The sequence below is a fragment of the Anomaloglossus baeobatrachus genome, chromosome 2 (genome assembly GCF_048569485.1).
Source record: "Anomaloglossus baeobatrachus isolate aAnoBae1 chromosome 2, aAnoBae1.hap1, whole genome shotgun sequence".
NCBI lineage: Eukaryota > Metazoa > Chordata > Amphibia > Anura > Aromobatidae > Anomaloglossus > Anomaloglossus baeobatrachus.
The window spans coordinates 101,505,832-101,526,617 of record NC_134354.1 but is presented as its reverse complement, the minus strand read 5'-3'; the positions used below and the strand labels follow the sequence as shown (position 1 = coordinate 101,526,617).

General features: G+C 49.4%; 1 protein-coding gene across 1 annotated transcript in view; it reads left to right on the top strand.

The window, feature by feature from the left end:
* The first annotated feature begins 814 nt into the window (after positions 1 to 814).
* The window catches only part of BLMH (bleomycin hydrolase), a 116,384-nt gene continuing 96,412 nt past the window's right edge, over positions 815 to 20,786 (top strand). The window contains exons 1-2 of the mRNA XM_075333175.1: positions 815 to 958; positions 15,996 to 16,193. Of these exons, the coding sequence (XP_075189290.1) occupies positions 949 to 958; positions 15,996 to 16,193 (208 nt within the window). The 5' untranslated portion in view covers positions 815 to 948. The remainder of the gene's footprint in view (positions 959 to 15,995; positions 16,194 to 20,786) is intronic.

Below are 20,786 nucleotides of genomic sequence, written 5' to 3'. Positions count from 1 at the left end.
ATCCATTTTGGCATTAAACGCTGCAGTTGAAAAAGCAGCAAAAAAGCAGGTAAAAAGCAGGTAAAAAGCAACGTGCGGACATAGCCTTACATGTAGCTATTGGATTTTTCAAGTCAGTATTCACACAGCAGTTTCTGCTATTTCATGTATTCCCCTTACATAGTCACTGGTGTGCATACCTTATCTCCCCATACTTCTTTTTACGCAGCGCTTCGCCAGTAGCCAAAGCGCTGCGCTCTAAAACGCCACGTGCGCACGGCCCCTGCACAATCTCCATAGACTGTGCAGGGGACGCAGGACGCATGCAGTTACACTGCGCTACAAAGCGCAGCGTAACTGCATGAATTTACGCAACGTGCGCACATAGCCTTAGAGGATTTGCTGCAGTTTTTCTGCAGCAAAATGCAGCATGACACTTCTTTTCTGCAGGGCCTTGCGTTTCCCTGCAATTTCCCAATGACAATGTAAAAACGCAGGGATACAAAGCGCACCAAAAACGCATTGCCTAGGAAAGCAGCCACCTCTGAGAGACTGAAGAGCAGTACACTATAAAGTAAAATCTTCACTCCTGAGCACTGAAATGCAGTATAATGTACGGTAAGCTTATACTGGTGTTTGCACTAGTTTGCAGATTCAGCACATCCTGATTATCCTTTATGAGCCGGTCTGTACTCGGCGGCACAGCGCCTCCAGCGGTCACTTCCTCTCCCATTCACTTTTCCTTTCACTTACAGTATATTATCACGTGTCTGGGGGAAAAAAAAATTCCCCTTTCAATACCGCCTCCAGACCCTCCCCATAGAGCCCAATTCATTCTACACACGGCAAGTGTCCGCCACTTCCTGCTCCAGCCCCGGAAGCCGCGCGGAGACAACGAGACTTGCCGGCTCTGAAGCGATTGAAGACACTTTTCACGGCGCCGCTCTTATATAAGCACAGGAAGATACCATGAGCACAGGTAACTCGGGGGGAGACGGACTATATCACCCCGCGGGCTACGGCCTCGGACGCGGTCAGGTGACCTGTTCTCTGTTCTTGTTTCGGGCCATAGTCGCTGATGCTGAGTCATGGGCGGGGCATTGGCTGTGGATTTTTTTTACGGGGCGGAGTTTGATGTGGCCGGCGCTGTTTGTGGGCGTGGTTTCCTGTATGCAGCAGGTTGGAGCTCAGCTGGATCGCCGGTCACGTGTTGTAGAACCAGAAGTCCCAGCAGTACTTTCCTGACTGTAGAGGCTGGTGCTGCCATGTATAAGGAGGCTGGTTAATGAGGGACCGGTGCCAGGCAGCCTGCACCCCGCATACTGAGCGCTGGCCCCCAACTTCTCCCATGGCTTCCTATGGATGAGCCACCTGGCTGCAGGAGCTACACAGGAGCAGCCGGCGGCTCAGGCCTCGTTCACACCATCAGTATTTGTTGACGTTTTCTGCACCAATTCCGCCTCTACTTGCAGTTTTTGTTACATGCGTTTTTGTGCCAATAAAGTTTGTTGTAACCCAGGCAGCAGAGCATACAGGACATAGCGCAAAGTAAATAATAGTGGTATAAAATCCTGCAGCATTATAATAATATCACCATCTCCTAAGAAAAAAATATTGCCGCCCATGTCCCAATACACACACAAAAAATATAAAGACAGCTAGATAGTTGATACCCTGCAGAGATCCCAACCCCCTACATATTATACACTTGCACCCTTTATTGCCTTTCATGTGGCACTAAAAGGTATTTCGCCTCCTATAACCTAATAAATACATTAACAAAAGAAAACGGCGTGCGGTCCTCCTATTTTTGATATTCAGCAAATGTAAAGCAGACAGCTAGAGGCTGGAATTATAAGGCTGGGAATCTCCATGGATATTAGGCCCTTCCCAGTCTAAAAATACCAGCCCACAGCTGCCCCCAAAGTGGCTCTTCACATTAGGTGCAGCAATTCTGGCACCACCTCTGCTCTTCCTGATTGCTTCAGTGTTGTGGCAATCAAGGTATTGGTTTATGGGGATGATGTCAGCTGTGTAATGCCAGCTGTCATCAAACTCGGGGGTTAGTAATGGAGAAGTGTCTATCAGACGCCCCCATTACTAACCCAGTAAGTAAAGAAAAAGTTTTTAAAAAACTGCCCAACTCTTTCCCTAATTAACTATTTTATGTAAAACTCATGCAGGTCCGGTGTAGTCCAGGGCTTCCTATGACATTCCTCGATCAAAGGCTATGGAAGCTCAGAACGAGGCTCTATAGACTTTGAGCTGCAGCCACTCCCGGCTGACCCTGCGCCCTGCCTAACTCTCGGAGTGTAATTTCTTCGACATTCACCAAACTTAAACAATATGAAGAAGAGATAAGAGTAATGACGTTTACAAAAAACGTCTGATATTTGGAGAGATGTCCGTCGGGCATGTCCTGTCCAATTTTGAAATGCCGATTGCGTTGTTCTCCTTGAGACAGTGGGAGCGGTCCTGTGTATGGGACCCCCAGCTGACATGGCTGTTGACCAAACAGTCGGCCAAAACATCATATGACTGACATCCATCTAATGCGTATGACCTTATACAGCATATAATAAAAGTGAGTACACTTTTGTTATATGGACTGTTATACAAGCTGTACACTGACTACTTTACATTGTATCAAAGTGTCAAATCTTCAGTGTTGTCCCATGAAAAGATAATAGAATATTTACAAAAATGTGAGGGGTGTACTCACTTTTGTGATATACCGTATAAACAGTCATAAATATCTACCAGGAGCTGGGACATTGGTGCTTCAGGGTGCTCTTCAGTATAGCTTACAATAAGACCCGCAACACACATCTGTTTAATTTGTACGTGTGCGGTACGTATTTGCACGTACCGGAGACACGTACACACGGAGACCCATGTTATTCAATGGTAGATGGCACACACACGTAAAATCACACGGAACGTGTGACCGTGTGGTAAGTACGTGTGTGCGCTACACGGACGACATGTCCAATTTTGGCCGGCAGCACGCAGGACCCGCTTTAGTCTATGGGTCCGTGCCTGCACGTACCGCACACGGAGTATGTCCGTGTTCAGCACGTTTCGTGCGTGTGCGTTTTTACACTAGCGATCTTATTTTTTGTTTTTTTTTAAATTAAAGTCAGTATACTTACCTTTTTTTCTGCTGTTCTCAGTCATACTTACATTGGCGCTCGGTTTTTTTCTTCCCCCAGCTCATACCGCTCCCCGATCACTAGCGATGCGAGGAACAGCTGTGCAGAGAATACGCGGCAACAATTACTTTGAATATGCCGGCCGCTCATTAATCAATCCCGTATTCCCTGCTTTCCCCACCCACAGACGCCTGTGATTGGTTGCAGTCAGACACGCCCCCCACGCTGAGTGACAGCTGTCTCACTGCACCCAATCACCAGCCGGTGGGCGTGTCTATACTGTGCAGTAAAATAAATAAATAATGAAACAAAAACGGCTTGCGGTCCCCCCCAATTTTAATACCAGCCAGATAAAGCCGTACGGCTGAAGGCTGGTATTCTCAGGATGGGGAGCCCCACGTTATGTCGCTTCCAGCTCTGCTGCATGAAGGTGACCGGAGCTGCAGAAGGCACCGCCGCTCCTGTCACCTCCACGCAGCTAATGAAGGGAATAGCGCGATCAGCTGAGCTGTCACTGAGGTTACTCGCGGCCAACGCTGAATACAGCTGATCGCGCTATTCCCTTCATTAGCTGCGTGGAGCTGACAGGAGCGGCGGTGTCTTCTGCAGTTCCGGTCACCTTCATGCAGCAGAGCTGGAAGCGACGCTGGACCATCCTGGATTACGACGGACATGGAGGGCTTTTTCGGGCTTATAAAATTGGTGAACAAGGCAATTTGTTAGTGTTTTTTTTTCTAATAAAGGATTTTTTCGTGTGTGTGTGTGTTTATTTACTGTAATTTACAGATTAATCATGGAAGGTATCTCGGGGAGACGCCTGACATGATTAATCTAGGACTTATTGGCAGCTATGGGCTTCCAATAACTCCTTATTACCCCGATTTGCCAACGCACCAGGGCAAATCGGGAAGAGCCGGGTACAGTCCCAGAACTGTCGCATATAATGTATGCGGCAATTCTGAGCGGCTGCTGACTGATATTGTTAGGCTGGGGGGCTCCCCATAACGTGGGGCTCCCCATCCTGAGAATACCAGCCTTCAGCCATATGGCTTTATCTGGCTGGCATTAAAACTGGGGGGGACTGCACACCGTTTTTTTTAATTATTTAATTATTTTACTGCACAGTATTTTACTGCACAGTTTACGCACACCGGCTGCTGTGATTGGGTGCAGTGATACAGCTGTCACTCAGCGTGGGGGGCGTGTCTGACTGCAACCAATCACAGGCGTCTGTGGGTGGGGAAAGCAGGGAATACGAGATTGTTTAATGAGCGGCCGGCATATTCAAAGTAATTGTTGCCGCGTATTCTCTGCACAGCTGTTCCTCGGCGTGCTGGTGATCGGGGAGCGGTAAGTATGAGAGAGGGCTGCTCACTTCAGTCACTCGGGGGATTAGCGGTCACTGGTGAATCCTTCACAGGTGACCGCTAATCAGGACGCGGCACAGACAGAGCCGCGGCATGACAATGAAGTCGGGTGAAGTTCACCCGAGTTCATTCTCATCGCGCAACTCTGTCTGCTGTCAGCCGACATGTATCAACGACATTGTGCAACACACAAACGGACATTCCACGTACACATACACGGGCATTTTACACACAAACACGGACATTTTACACGTACACACGGCTCGCATATGCCATCACATGGATGCCATACGTACCGGAGAAACGCCCCAAAGAAACGGAACACAGACCCGAAAAACGGACCGTAAGACACGGACTTTTTTTTCGCGGAAGTGTGTTTTAGGCCTAACATGGAGCTGTCCTCATCTGATATCGAAAGGAACAACACATCCAAAAGCAGCGCAGTGCATGTATCGAATAGATGTGTATCAATGTAAAAGATGCAATTCAGTTTATGCAGTGCAATACAGTGCAGAACATATAATACAGCGCATGCAGTGGGAAGTAAGCACAATGTGCAATGCAGTGAGGGACATAATAAGTACAGATATGTTAGTAAAGTACAGGTAGGGGGCAGCACTGTGCATGTAGTATAGGTAGGGGTCAGCACTGTGCATGTAGTATAGGTAGGGGGCAGCACTGTGCATGTAGTACAGGTAGGGGGCAGAACTGTGCATGTAGTACAGGTAGGAGGCAGCACTGTGCATGTAGTACAGGTAGGGGGCAGCACTGTGCATGTAGTACAGGTAGGAGGCAGCACTGTGCATGTAGTACAGGTAGGAGGCAGCACTGTGCATGTAGTACAGGTAGGGGGCAGCACTGTACATGTAGTACAGGTAGGAGGCAGCACTGTGCATGTAGTACAGGTAGGGGGCAGCACTGTGCATGTAGTACAGGTAGGAGGCAGCACTGTGCATGTAGTACAGGTAGGAGGCAGCACTGTGCATGTAGTACAGGTAGGGGGCAGCACTGTACATGTAGTACAGGTAGGGGGTAGCACTGTGCATGTAGTACAGGTAGCGGGCAGCACTGTGCATGTAGTACAGGTAGGAGGCAGCACTGTACATGTAGTACAGGTAGGAGGCAGCACTGTACATGTAGTACAGGTAGGAGGCAGCACTGTCCATGTAGTACAGGTAGGGGTCAGCACTGTGCATGTAGTACAGGTAGGGGTCAGCACTGTGCATGTAGTACAGGTAGGGGGCAGCACTGTACATGTAATATAGGTAGGAGGCAGCACTGTGCATGTAGTACAGGTAGGGGGCAGCACTGTACATGTAATATAGGTAGGAGGCAGCACTGTGCATGTAGTACAGGTAGGAGGCAGCACTGTGCATGTAGTACAGGTAGGAGGCAGCACTGTGCATGTAGTACAGGTAGGAGGCAGCACTGTACATGTAGTACAGGTAGGAGGCAGCACTGTACATGTAGTACAGGTAGGAGGCAGCACTGTGACTGTAGTACAGGTAGGGAGCAGCACTGTGCATGTAGTACAGGTAGGGGGCATCACTGTGCATGTAGTACAGGTAGGGGTCAGCACTGTGCATGTAGTACAGGTAGGGGGCAGCACTATACATGTAGTACAGGTAGGGGGCAGCACTGTACATGTAGTACAGGTAGGAGGCAGCACTGTGCATGTAGTACACGTAGGAGGCAGCACTGTACATGTAGTACAGGTAGGAGGCAGCACTGTGACTGTAGTACAGGTAGGGAGCAGCACTGTGCATGTAGTACAGGTAGGGGGCATCACTGTGCATGTAGTACAGGTAGGGGTCAGCACTGTGCATGTAGTACAGGTAGGGGGCAGCACTATACATGTAGTACAGGTAGGGGGCAGCACTGTACATGTAGTACAGGTAGGAGGCAGCACTGTGCATGTAGTACACGTAGGAGGCAGCACTGTGCATGTAGTACAGGTAGGGGGCAGCACTGTACATGTAGTACAGGTAGGGGGCAGCACTGTGCATGTAGTACAGGTAGGAGGCAGCACTGTGCATGTAGTACAGGTAGGAGGCAGCACTGTGCATGTAGTACAGGTAGGAGGCAGCACTGTCCATGTAGTACAGGTAGGGGTCAGCACTGTGCATGTAGTACAGGTAGGAGGCAGCACTGTACATGTAGTACAGGTAGGGGGCAGCACTGTGCATGTAGTACATGTAGGAGGCAGCACTGTGCATGTAGTACAGGTAGGGGGCAGCACTGTGCATGTAGTACAGGTAGGAGGCAGCACTGTGCATGTAGTACAGGTAGGGGGCAGCACTGTGCATGTAGTACAGGTAGGAGGCAGCACTGTGCATGTAGTACAGGTAGGAGGCAGCACTGTGCATGTAGTACAGGTAGGAGGCAGCACTGTGCATGTAGTACAGGTAGGAGGCAGCACTGTGCATGTAGTACAGGTAGGGGGCAGCACTGTGCATGTAGTACAGGTAGGGGGCAGAACTGTGCATGTAGTACAGGTAGGAGGCAGCACTGTACATGTAGTACAGGTAGGAGGCAGCACTGTGCATGTAGTACAGGTAGGGGGCAGTACTGTGCATGTAGTACATGTAGGAGGCAGCACTGTGCATGTAGTACAGGTAGGAGGCAGCACTGTGCATGTAGTACAGGTAGGGGGCAGCACTGTGCATGTAGTACAGGTAGGGGGCAGCACTGTGCATGTAGTACAGGTAGGAGGCAGCACTGTGCATGTAGTACAGGTAGGAGGCAGCACTGTGCATGTAGTACAGGTAGGGGGCAGCACTGTACATGTAGTACAGGTAGGGGGTAGCACTGTGCATGTAGTACAGGTAGCGGGCAGCACTGTGCATGTAGTACAGGTAGGAGGCAGCACTGTACATGTAGTACAGGTAGGAGGCAGCACTGTACATGTAGTACAGGTAGGAGGCAGCACTGTCCATGTAGTACAGGTAGGGGTCAGCACTGTGCATGTAGTACAGGTAGGGGTCAGCACTGTGCATGTAGTACAGGTAGGGGGCAGCACTATACATGTAATATAGGTAGGAGGCAGCACTGTGCATGTAGTACAGGTAGGGGGCAGCACTGTACATGTAATATAGGTAGGAGGCAGCACTGTGCATGTAGTACAGGTAGGAGGCAGCACTGTGCATGTAGTACAGGTAGGAGGCAGCACTGTGCATGTAGTACAGGTAGGAGGCAGCACTGTACATGTAGTACAGGTAGGAGGCAGCACTGTACATGTAGTACAGGTAGGAGGCAGCACTGTGACTGTAGTACAGGTAGGGGGCAGCACTGTGCATGTAGTACAGGTAGGGGGCATCACTGTGCATGTAGTACAGGTAGGGGTCAGCACTGTGCATGTAGTACAGGTAGGGGGCAGCACTATACATGTAGTACAGGTAGGGGGCAGCACTGTACATGTAGTACAGGTAGGAGGCAGCACTGTGCATGTAGTACACGTAGGAGGCAGCACTGTACATGTAGTACAGGTAGGAGGCAGCACTGTGACTGTAGTACAGGTAGGGAGCAGCACTGTGCATGTAGTACAGGTAGGGGGCATCACTGTGCATGTAGTACAGGTAGGGGTCAGCACTGTGCATGTAGTACAGGTAGGGGGCAGCACTATACATGTAGTACAGGTAGGGGGCAGCACTGTACATGTAGTACAGGTAGGAGGCAGCACTGTGCATGTAGTACACGTAGGAGGCAGCACTGTGCATGTAGTACAGGTAGGGGGCAGCACTGTACATGTAGTACAGGTAGGGGGCAGCACTGTGCATGTAGTACAGGTAGGAGGCAGCACTGTGCATGTAGTACAGGTAGGGGGCAGCACTGTGCATGTAGTACAGGTAGGAGGCAGCACTGTGCATGTAGTACAGGTAGGAGGCAGCACTGTGCATGTAGTACAGGTAGGGGGCAGCACTGTACATGTAGTACAGGTAGGGGGTAGCACTGTGCATGTAGTACAGGTAGCGGGCAGCACTGTGCATGTAGTACAGGTAGGAGGCAGCACTGTACATGTAGTACAGGTAGGAGGCAGCACTGTACATGTAGTACAGGTAGGAGGCAGCACTGTGACTGTAGTACAGGTAGGGAGCAGCACTGTGCATGTAGTACAGGTAGGGGGCATCACTGTGCATGTAGTACAGGTAGGGGTCAGCACTGTGCATGTAGTACAGGTAGGGGGCAGCACTATACATGTAGTACAGGTAGGGGGCAGCACTGTACATGTAGTACAGGTAGGAGGCAGCACTGTGCATGTAGTACACGTAGGAGGCAGCACTGTACATGTAGTACAGGTAGGAGGCAGCACTGTGACTGTAGTACAGGTAGGGAGCAGCACTGTGCATGTAGTACAGGTAGGGGGCATCACTGTGCATGTAGTACAGGTAGGGGTCAGCACTGTGCATGTAGTACAGGTAGGGGGCAGCACTATACATGTAGTACAGGTAGGGGGCAGCACTGTACATGTAGTACAGGTAGGAGGCAGCACTGTGCATGTAGTACACGTAGGAGGCAGCACTGTACATGTAGTACAGGTAGGAGGCAGCACTGTGACTGTAGTACAGGTAGGGAGCAGCACTGTGCATGTAGTACAGGTAGGGGGCATCACTGTGCATGTAGTACAGGTAGGGGTCAGCACTGTGCATGTAGTACAGGTAGGGGGCAGCACTATACATGTAGTACAGGTAGGGGGCAGCACTGTACATGTAGTACAGGTAGGAGGCAGCACTGTGCATGTAGTACACGTAGGAGGCAGCACTGTGCATGTAGTACAGGTAGGGGGCAGCACTGTACATGTAGTACAGGTAGGGGGCAGCACTGTGCATGTAGTACAGGTAGGAGGCAGCACTGTGCATGTAGTACAGGTAGGGGGCAGCACTGTGCATGTAGTACAGGTAGGAGGCAGCACTGTGCATGTAGTACAGGTAGGAGGCAGCACTGTGCATGTAGTACAGGTAGGGGGCAGCACTGTACATGTAGTACAGGTAGGGGGTAGCACTGTGCATGTAGTACAGGTAGCGGGCAGCACTGTGCATGTAGTACAGGTAGGAGGCAGCACTGTACATGTAGTACAGGTAGGAGGCAGCACTGTACATGTAGTACAGGTAGGAGGCAGCACTGTCCATGTAGTACAGGTAGGGGTCAGCACTGTGCATGTAGTACAGGTAGGGGTCAGCACTGTGCATGTAGTACAGGTAGGGGGCAGCACTGTACATGTAATATAGGTAGGAGGCAGCACTGTGCATGTAGTACAGGTAGGGGGCAGCACTGTACATGTAATATAGGTAGGAGGCAGCACTGTGCATGTAGTACAGGTAGGAGGCAGCACTGTGCATGTAGTACAGGTAGGAGGCAGCACTGTGCATGTAGTACAGGTAGGAGGCAGCACTGTACATGTAGTACAGGTAGGAGGCAGCACTGTACATGTAGTACAGGTAGGAGGCAGCACTGTGACTGTAGTACAGGTAGGGAGCAGCACTGTGCATGTAGTACAGGTAGGGGGCATCACTGTGCATGTAGTACAGGTAGGGGTCAGCACTGTGCATGTAGTACAGGTAGGGGGCAGCACTATACATGTAGTACAGGTAGGGGGCAGCACTGTACATGTAGTACAGGTAGGAGGCAGCACTGTGCATGTAGTACACGTAGGAGGCAGCACTGTACATGTAGTACAGGTAGGAGGCAGCACTGTGCATGTAGTACAGGTAGGAGGCATCACTGTGCATGTAGTACAGGTAGGGGTCAGCACTGTGCATGTAGTACAGGTAGGGGGCAGCACTATACATGTAGTACAGGTAGGGGGCAGCACTGTACATGTAGTACAGGTAGGAGGCAGCACTGTGCATGTAGTACACGTAGGAGGCAGCACTGTGCATGTAGTACAGGTAGGGGGCAGCACTGTACATGTAGTACAGGTAGGGGGCAGCACTGTGCATGTAGTACAGGTAGGAGGCAGCACTGTGCATGTAGTACAGGTAGGAGGCAGCACTGTGCATGTAGTACAGGTAGGAGGCAGCACTGTCCATGTAGTACAGGTAGGGGTCAGCACTGTGCATGTAGTACAGGTAGGAGGCAGCACTGTACATGTAGTACAGGTAGGGGGCAGCACTGTGCATGTAGTACATGTAGGAGGCAGCACTGTGCATGTAGTACAGGTAGGGGGCAGCACTGTGCATGTAGTACAGGTAGGAGGCAGCACTGTGCATGTAGTACAGGTAGGGGGCAGCACTGTGCATGTAGTACAGGTAGGAGGCAGCACTGTGCATGTAGTACAGGTAGGAGGCAGCACTGTGCATGTAGTACAGGTAGGAGGCAGCACTGTGCATGTAGTACAGGTAGGAGGCAGCACTGTGCATGTAGTACAGGTAGGGGGCAGCACTGTGCATGTAGTACAGGTAGGGGGCAGAACTGTGCATGTAGTACAGGTAGGAGGCAGCACTGTACATGTAGTACAGGTAGGAGGCAGCACTGTGCATGTAGTACAGGTAGGGGGCAGTACTGTGCATGTAGTACATGTAGGAGGCAGCACTGTGCATGTAGTACAGGTAGGAGGCAGCACTGTGCATGTAGTACAGGTAGGGGGCAGCACTGTGCATGTAGTACAGGTAGGGGGCAGCACTGTGCATGTAGTACAGGTAGGAGGCAGCACTGTGCATGTAGTACAGGTAGGAGGCAGCACTGTGCATGTAGTACAGGTAGGAGGCAGCACTGTGCATGTAGTACAGGTAGGAGGCAGCACTGTGTATGTAGTACAGGTAGGGGGCAGCACTGTGCATGTAGTACAGGTAGGGGGCAGCACTGTGCATGTAGTACAGGTAGGAGGCAGCACTGTGCATGTAGTACAGGTAGGGGGCAGCACTGTGCATGTAGTACAGGTAGGGGGCAGCACTGTACATGTAATATAGGTAGGGGGCAGCACTGTACATATAGTACAGGTAGGGGGCAGCACTGTACATATAGTACAGGTAGGGGGCAGCACTGTACATATAGTACAGGTAGGGGGCAGCACTGTACATATAGTACAGGTAGGGGGCAGCACTGTACATATAGTACAGGTAGGGGGCAGCACTATGCATGTACTAGAGGTAGGGGGCAGCACTGTACATGTAATATAGGTAGGGGGCAGCACTGTACATGTAGTACAGGTAGGGGGCAGCACTGTATATATAGTACAGGTAGGGGGCAGCACTGTACATATAGTACAGGTAGGGGGCAGCACTTTGCATGTAGTACAGGTAGGGGGCAGCACTGTGCATGTAGTACAGGTAGGAGGCAGCACTGTGCATGTAGTACAGGTAGGGGGCAGCACTGTACATGTAGTACAGGTAGGAGGCAGCACTGTACATGTAGTACAGGTAGGAGGCAGCACTGTACATGTAGTACAGGTAGGAGGCAGCACTGTACATGTAGTACAGGTAGGGGGCAGCACTGTACATGTAGTACAGGTAGGGAGCAGCACTGTGCATGTAGTACAGGTAGGGGGCATCACTGTGCATGTAGTACAGGTAGGGGTCAGCACTGTGCATGTAGTACAGGTAGGGGGCAGCACTATACATGTAGTACAGGTAGGGGGCAGCATTGTACATGTAGTACAGGTAGGAGGCAGCACTGTGCATGTAGTACACGTAGGAGGCAGCACTGTGCATGTAGTACAGGTAGGGGGCAGCACTGTACATGTAGTACAGGTAGGAGGCAGCACTGTCCATGTAGTACAGGTAGGGGTCAGCACTGTGCATGTAGTACAGGTAGGAGGCAGCACTGTACATGTAGTACAGGTAGGGGGCAGCACTGTGCATGTAGTACAGGTAGGGGGCAGCACTGTGCATGTAGTACAGGTAGGAGGCAGCACTGTGCATGTAGTACAGGTAGGAGGCAGCACTGTGCATGTAGTACAGGTAGGGGTCAGCACTGTGCATGTAGTACAGGTAGGAGGCAGCACTGTACATGTAGTACAGGTAGGGGGCAGAACTGTGCATGTAGTACAGGTAGGGGTCAGCACTGTGCATGTAGTACAGGTAGGGGGCAGCACTGTGCATGTAGTACAGGTAGGGGGCAGAACTGTGCATGTAGTACAGGTAGGAGGCAGCACTGTACATGTAGTACAGGTAGGAGGCAGCACTGTGCATGTAGTACAGGTAGGGGGCAGTACTGTGCATGTAGTACATGTAGGAGGCAGCACTGTGCATGTAGTACAGGTAGGAGGCAGCACTGTGCATGTAGTACAGGTAGGGGGCAGCACTGTGCATGTAGTACAGGTAGGGGGCAGCACTGTGCATGTAGTACAGGTAGGAGGCAGCACTGTGCATGTAGTACAGGTAGGAGGCAGCACTGTGCATGTAGTACAGGTAGGAGGCAGCACTGTGCATGTAGTACAGGTAGGAGGCAGCACTGTGCATGTAGTACAGGTAGGGGGCAGCACTGTGCATGTAGTACAGGTAGGGGGCAGAACTGTGCATGTAGTACAGGTAGGAGGCAGCACTGTACATGTAGTACAGGTAGGAGGCAGCACTGTGCATGTAGTACAGGTAGGGGGCAGTACTGTGCATGTAGTACAGGTAGGGGGCAGCACTGTGCATGTAGTACAGGTAGGGGGCAGCACTGTGCATGTAGTACAGGTAGGAGGCAGCACTGTGCATGTAGTACAGGTAGGAGGCAGCACTGTGCATGTAGTACAGGTAGGAGGCAGCACTGTGCATGTAGTACAGGTAGGAGGCAGCACTGTGTATGTAGTACAGGTAGGAGGCAGCACTGTGTATGTAGTACAGGTAGGAGGCAGCACTGTGCATGTAGTACAGGTAGGAGGCAGCACTGTGCATGTAGTACAGGTAGGGGGCAGCACTGTGCATGTAGTACAGGCAGGGGGCAGAACTGTGCATGTAGTACAGGTAGGAGGCAGCACTGTGCATGTAGTACAGGTAGGAGGCAGCACTGTGTATGTAGTACAGGTAGGGGGCAGCACTGTGCATGTAGTACAGGTAGGGGGCAGCACTGTGCATGTAGTACAGGTAGGAGGCAGCACTGTGCATGTAGTACAGGTAGGGGGCAGCACTGTGCATGTAGTACAGGTAGGGGGCAGCACTGTACATGTAATATAGGTAGGGGGCAGCACTGTACATATAGTACAGGTAGGGGGCAGCACTGTACATATAGTACAGGTAGGGGGCAGCACTGTACATATAGTACAGGTAGGGGGCAGCACTATGCATGTACTAGAGGTAGGGGGCAGCACTGTACATGTAATATAGGTAGGGGGCAGCACTGTACATGTAGTACAGGTAGGGGGCAGCACTGTATATATAGTACAGGTAGGGGGCAGCACTGTACATATAGTACAGGTAGGGGGCAGCACTGTGCATGTAGTACAGGTAGGGAGCAGCACTGTGCATGTAGTACAGGTAGGAGGCAGCACTGTGCATGTAGTACAGGTAGGGGGCAGCACTGTACATGTAGTACAGGTAGGGGGCAGCACTGTACATATAGTACAGGTAGGGGGCAGCACTGTACATATAGTACAGGTAGGGGGCAGCACTATGCATGTACTAGAGGTAGGGGGCAGCACTGTGCATGCAGTACAGGTAGGGGGCAGCACTGTGCACGCAGTACAGGTAGGGGGCAGCACTGTGCATGTAGTACAGGTAGGGGGCAGCACTGTGCATGTAGTACAGGTAGGAGGCAGCACTGTGCATGTAGTACAGGTAGGAGGCAGCACTGTGCATGTAGTACAGGTAGGAGGCAGCACTGTACATGTAGTACAGGTAGGGGGCAGAACTGTGCATGTAGTACAGGTAGGGGTCAGCACTGTGCATGTAGTACAGGTAGGGGGCAGCACTGTGCATGTAGTACAGGTAGGGGGCAGAACTGTGCATGTAGTACAGGTAGGAGGCAGCACTGTACATGTAGTACAGGTAGGAGGCAGCACTGTGCATGTAGTACAGGTAGGGGGCAGTACTGTGCATGTAGTACATGTAGGAGGCAGCACTGTGCATGTAGTACAGGTAGGAGGCAGCACTGTGCATGTAGTACAGGTAGGGGGCAGCACTGTGCATGTAGTACAGGTAGGGGGCAGCACTGTGCATGTAGTACAGGTAGGAGGCAGCACTGTGCATGTAGTACAGGTAGGAGGCAGCACTGTGCATGTAGTACAGGTAGGAGGCAGCACTGTGCATGTAGTACAGGTAGGAGGCAGCACTGTGCATGTAGTACAGGTAGGGGGCAGCACTGTGCATGTAGTACAGGTAGGGGGCAGCACTGTGCATGTAGTACAGGTAGGGGGCAGCACTGTGCATGTAGTACAGGTAGGGGGCAGCACTGTACATGTAATATAGGTAGGGGGCAGCACTGTACATATAGTACAGGTAGGAGGCAGCACTGTGCATGTAGTACAGGTAGGGGGCAGCACTGTACATATAGTACAGGTAGGAGGCAGCACTGTACATATAGTACAGGTAGGGGGCAGCACTGTACATATAGTACAGGTAGGAGGCAGCACTGTACATATAGTACAGGTAGGAGGCAGCACTGTGCATGTAGTACAGGTAGGGGGCAGCACTGTACATATAGTACAGGTAGGGGGCAGCACTGTGCATGTAGTACAGGTAGGAGGCAGCACTGTGTATGTAGTACAGGTAGGAGGCAGCACTGTACATATAGTACAGGTAGGGGGCAGCACTGTGCATGTAGTACAGGTAGGAGGCAGCACTGTGTATGTAGTACAGGTAGGAGGCAGCACTGTGCATGTAGTACAGGTAGGAGGCAGCACTGTGTGTAGTACAGGTAGGAGGCAGCACTGTGCATGTAGTACAGGTAGGGGGCAGCACTGTGCATGTAGTACAGGTAGGGGGCAGCACTGTACATGTAGTACAGGCAGGGGGCAGAACTGTGCATGTAGTACAGGTAGGAGGCAGCACTGTGCATGTAGTACAGGTAGGGGGCAGCACTGTACATATAGTACAGGTAGGGGGCAGCACTGTACATATAGTACAGGTAGGGGGCAGCACTATGCATGTACTAGAGGTAGGGGGCAGCACTGTGCACGCAGTACAGGTAGGGGGCAGCACTGTGCACGCAGTACAGGTAGGGGGCAGCACTGTGCACGCAGTACAGGTAGGGGGCAGCACTGTGCACGCAGTACAGGTAGGGGGCAGCACTGTGCACGCAGTACAGGTAGGGGGCAGCACTGTGCACGCAGTACAGGTAGGGGGCAGCACTGTGCACGCAGTACAGGTAGGGGGCAGCACTGTGCACGCAGTACAGGTAGAGTAGAATGGTTCCTGTAGAACAGCTCAGACAAATACGCCTGTCGTAATCATGAAAATGAATCAGAACATAAATCTGCCAAAAAAAAGTTTGTTTCCATATTAATTTTTTAACAAGGCCACCTGACCACTGCACATAGACAAATGTAGCAATTGTTTCTTGTCAAATCCACTTTATGCCCTCAGATGACATATTTTGTATAATAATGTACATCGCATATATTTGTCTCTTGTGTGTCCAGGTTTGAGCTTGGACAAAACAGCGGCTTTCAGGAAGAAGCTGAAGGCCGAGCCCCGCTTTGTGCTGGCCCAGAATGTGGCGACGTGCAGTGATCCGCTGGAGGTGTGCTTACAGAGGCAGACAGTCCAGGACAGTGTGCATGTCTTCCAGCACACCATTCCTGCCGAGGGCAAACCGGTCAGCAACCAGAAAAACTCAGGTATGAATATATATGCTTGGTTTAATATGGTTATAAGGTATTGAAGCCATAATCTGTATTGTCCCAGCTGATCCAGAAGGTAGACATGGTGGAAGCAGTTCCGTCTTAAGCGGGGTTTACACGCTATGATATCGTTAATGAATTATCGTCGTTGTTTGTGACGCACATCCGGCGTCATTAACGATATCGCAGTGTGTGACACTTATGAGCGACCTTAAGGTCGCAAAAGCGGTCAAAATCGTTTGCCGTGGAGAGTTCGTCCTGAATCAAAAAATCGTTTGTTTTTTTTAGCGATGTTGTTCCTCGTTCCTGCGGCAGCACACATCGCTGTGTGTGACACCACAGGAGCGACGAACATCTCCTTACCTGCGTCCACCGGCAATGCAGAAGGAAGGAGGTGGGCGGGATGTTACGTCCCGCTCATCTCCGCTCCTATTGGCCACCTGCCGTGTGACGTCGCTGTGACGCCGCACGAATTGCCCCCTTAGAAAGGAGGCGGGTCGCCGGCCAGAGCGACGTCGCTACACTGGTATGTGCGTGTGACACTGACGTAGCGATAATGTTCGCTACGGCAACGATCACACAATATCGCACATACGACGGGGGCAGGTGCTATTGCGCTCAACATCGCTAACCGATGCTAGCGATGCCGCAGCGTGTAAACCCCGCTTTACTCTTCTACACGTGTGCAAAAAGCATTATCATAAAGCAGGATTTCCTGAATATATAGCATATACTGTATGTCGGACATTTATGGCTTATCCAGTGGCTTTGGAATAAATGCCAAAAATTGGAAAACCCTTTATATTACAGAATTCACAGAAACTGCTTTATAGGAATTATGGCCCCGATTCACTAAGATTGGCATTTCATACTCTAGTTTTAATAAGGGGCATGCAGGAGTGGAGCTCAAGAAAAATTATTAACCCTTTCACGACCGGCCGATTTTTCGCTTTCCGTTTTTTTTTTTCGCCATTCTTTTTCTGAGAGACGTAACTTTTTTATTTTTCAGTCAATATGGTCATGTGAGGGCTCATTTTTTGCGGAACGAGCTGTACTTTTAAATGAAACCATCAGTTTTACCATATTGTGTACTAGAAAATGGCAAAAAAATTCCAAATGCTGAAAAATTGCAAAAAAAGTGCGATAGCACTATGGTTTTTGAGATATTTTATTCACTGTGTTCACTATATGGTAAAACTGATGTGTGGGTGTGATGCCTCAGGTCAGTGCGAGTTCGTAGACACCAAACATGTATAGGTTTACTTTTATATAAGGGGTTAAAAAAAAATCGGAAGTTTGTCCGAAAAAAGTGGCGCACGTTTTACGCCATATTCCGTGACCCGTAGCGTTCTCATTTTTCGGGATCTTAGGCTCAATGACGGCTTATTTTTTGCGTCTCGAGCTGACGTTTTTAACGGTACCATTTTTGCGCAGATGCTACGTTTTGATCGCCTCTTATTGCATTTTGCGCAAAAGTTGTGGCGACAAAAAAACGTCGTTTTGGCGTTTGGAATTTTTTTGCCGCTACGCCGTTTACTGATCAGATTAATTGATTTTATATTTTGATAGATCGGGCGTTTCTGAACGCGGCGATACCAAATGTGTGTATATTTTTTATTTTTTTAACCCTTTAATTTTCAATGGGGCGAATGGGGGGTGATTTGAACTTTTAGGTTTTTTTGTTTTTTTTTAATTTTTTAAAACTTATTTTTTTACTTTTTTTTTTTATTTTACTAGTCCCCCTAGGGGGCTATTGCGATCAGCATTCCGATCGCTCTGCAGTATCTGCTGATCACAGCTGGAAGGCTGTAAACAGCAGATACGCTGTCTTTCTCTTTTGCTGTGCCCCGGGCACAGCGAAAGTGAAACCAATTCATGTGTAGTACAGGAGTCATCACATGACCCTGTGCTACCATGACAACTATCGGGAGTCACGTGATCGCGTCAAGTGACTTCCGGTTTCGGCGGTAAGTAAAACTTTACCGCGATTGCGCTTATAATGGCGCTGTCATGTATTGACAGCGCCATATAAGGGGTTAATCGGCACGAGCAGATAACGATTCTGCTCGTGCCTAGCAGGCACACATCTCAGCTGTGAAAATCAGCTGAGATGTGTGCCGATCGCGGCATGCTGCCGCCGGAGGACCGCGGGCAGTAAGATTATGTCATTTAGGACGTAATTTTACGGCCCGCGGTCGTTAAGGGGTTAAAGGGGTGGTTCACCCATTTTCATTACTGACCACAGCAATATTATGTTGAAAAACAAAGTTTCTCTCAAATACCTTGTGTTGCCAATAGTGCCGGTGAGCGGCACTATTGTGGTCCACTCACTCCAATTGCGTGACCCTCTGGGCTCTGTGACCTCTGATGTCCGGTGATATGTCAACTGAGGCCACAGTCTTCCTGAGGGACTGGGCTGTGGGCGGAGTTTCACCGCTCATCACAGCCCAGCATCCACCTGCTCTTTCCTTCACCGCAGAGCGCCGCAAGCAGGAACAATGCTGGGCTGTGCCGACCGGTGAAACTCCGCCCACAGCCCAGTGACTCACGGAGACTTGGTCCTACCTCGGTGTTGTCAGGTCAACAGGAAGTTGACATGACATCATCGGATCCCAGAGCTCACAAAGCTCAGGGGTCACGTGATGGGATGAGCAGTTTGCAGTAGCGCCGCTCACAGGTACTCTTGGTAACAAAAGGTATAATAATAATAATAATTAATAATAATAATTTTATTTATATAGCGCTATTAATTCCACAGCGCTTTACATACATTGGCAACACTGCCCCCATTGGGGCTCACAATCTAGAGTCCCTATCTGTATGTCTTTGGAGTGTGAGAGGAAACCAGAGAACCCGGAGGAAACCCACGCAAACACGGGGAGAACATACAAACTCCTTGCAGATGGTGTCCTTGGTGGGATTTGAACCCAGGACCCTAGCACTGCAAGACGCCAGTGCTAACCACTGAGCCACCGTGCCACCCTAAGGTATCTGAGAGAAACCTTGTTTCTCAACATAATATCGATGTGGCCAATAATGAAAAGGGGTCAACCACCTCTTTAAGGGACTGGAGCAACATTTCTAGCATAGGAAATGCCACCACTTCTCATGAATTTGACACGCGGGTGTAACAACGCTCTGTCCCCTCCCCACCTTACCTCATTTTGGCAAAATTGTCTTGAAAACACCAAAAGTCATGAAATCTTTGCCTAACGTCGTGCCTCTTCAAAGTGTTTTACCCAATTTTTCTGGCATAAACAATGGTGAATCAGGGCCTATGAGGCTTTTGTAAAGGGTACATTGTAGAGCATTATGGAAGCTATGGCCATGATTCATCAAAGTGTTTACAACAGTAAATGGCCTAAAATGCTTTGAAAAGTCTCAAAATTTTTGTGTAACTAATGTTATGGCTTTTTGTGTTTTCATACCAGTTTTTGGTAACATTTCTGGCAAGGTGCACAGAGGCGCCTCTTAATGGGTTTGATGCATCTTATTCCTGCACACCCCTTATTAAGAGTAGTGTACAAAATGCTAGTCTTAATTAATTGGGGCCCATGTATGTAAAGTCTTGAGTGTCCTATCAGGTGCTCAATCAATAAAAAAACAAGACATTTAACATACGTTTTTTATTTTCTTTTTCGCATCACAATTTAAATGGTGAGCAATATATTTAAATAAAATACCCTTTTTCCATATATATATATATATATATATATATATATATATATATATATATATATATATATATATATACAGTGAGGTCCAGAAATATTTGGACAGTGACACAAGTTTTGTTATTTTAGCTGTTTACAAAAACATGTTCAGAAATACAATTATATATATAATATGGGCTGAAAGTGCACACTCCCAGCTGCAATATGAGAGTTTTCACATCCAAATCGGAGAAAGGGTTTAGGAATCATAGCTCTGTAATGCATAGCCTCCTCTTTTTCAAGGGACCAAAAGTAATTGGACAAGGGACTCTAAGGGCTGCAATTAACTCTGAAGGCGTCTCCCTCGTTAACCTGTAATCAATGAAGTAGTTAAAAGGTCTGGGGTTGATTACAGGTGTGTGGTTTTGCATTTGGAAGCTGTTGCTGTGACCAGACAACATGCGGTCTAAGGAACTCTCAATTGAGGTGAAGCAGAACATCCTGAGGCTGAAAAAAAAGAAAAAATCCATCAGATAGATAGCAGACATGCTTGGAGTAGCAAAATCAACAGTCGGGTACATTCTGAGAAAAAAGGAATTGACTGGTGAGCTTGGGAACTCAAAAAGGCCTGGGCATCCACGGATGACAACAGTAGTGGATGATCGCCGCATACTTTCTTTGGTGAAGAAGAACCCGTTCACAACATCAACTGAAGTCCAGAACACTCTCAGTGAAGTAGGTGTATCTGTCTCTAAGTCAACAGTAAAGAGAAGACTCCATGAAAGTAAATACAAAGGGTTCACATCTAGATGCAAACCATTCATCAATTCCAAAAATAGAAAGGCCAGAGTTAAATTTGCTGAAAAACACCTCATGAAGCCAGCTCAGTTCTGGAAAAGTATTCTATGGACAGATGAGACAAAGATCAACCTGTTCC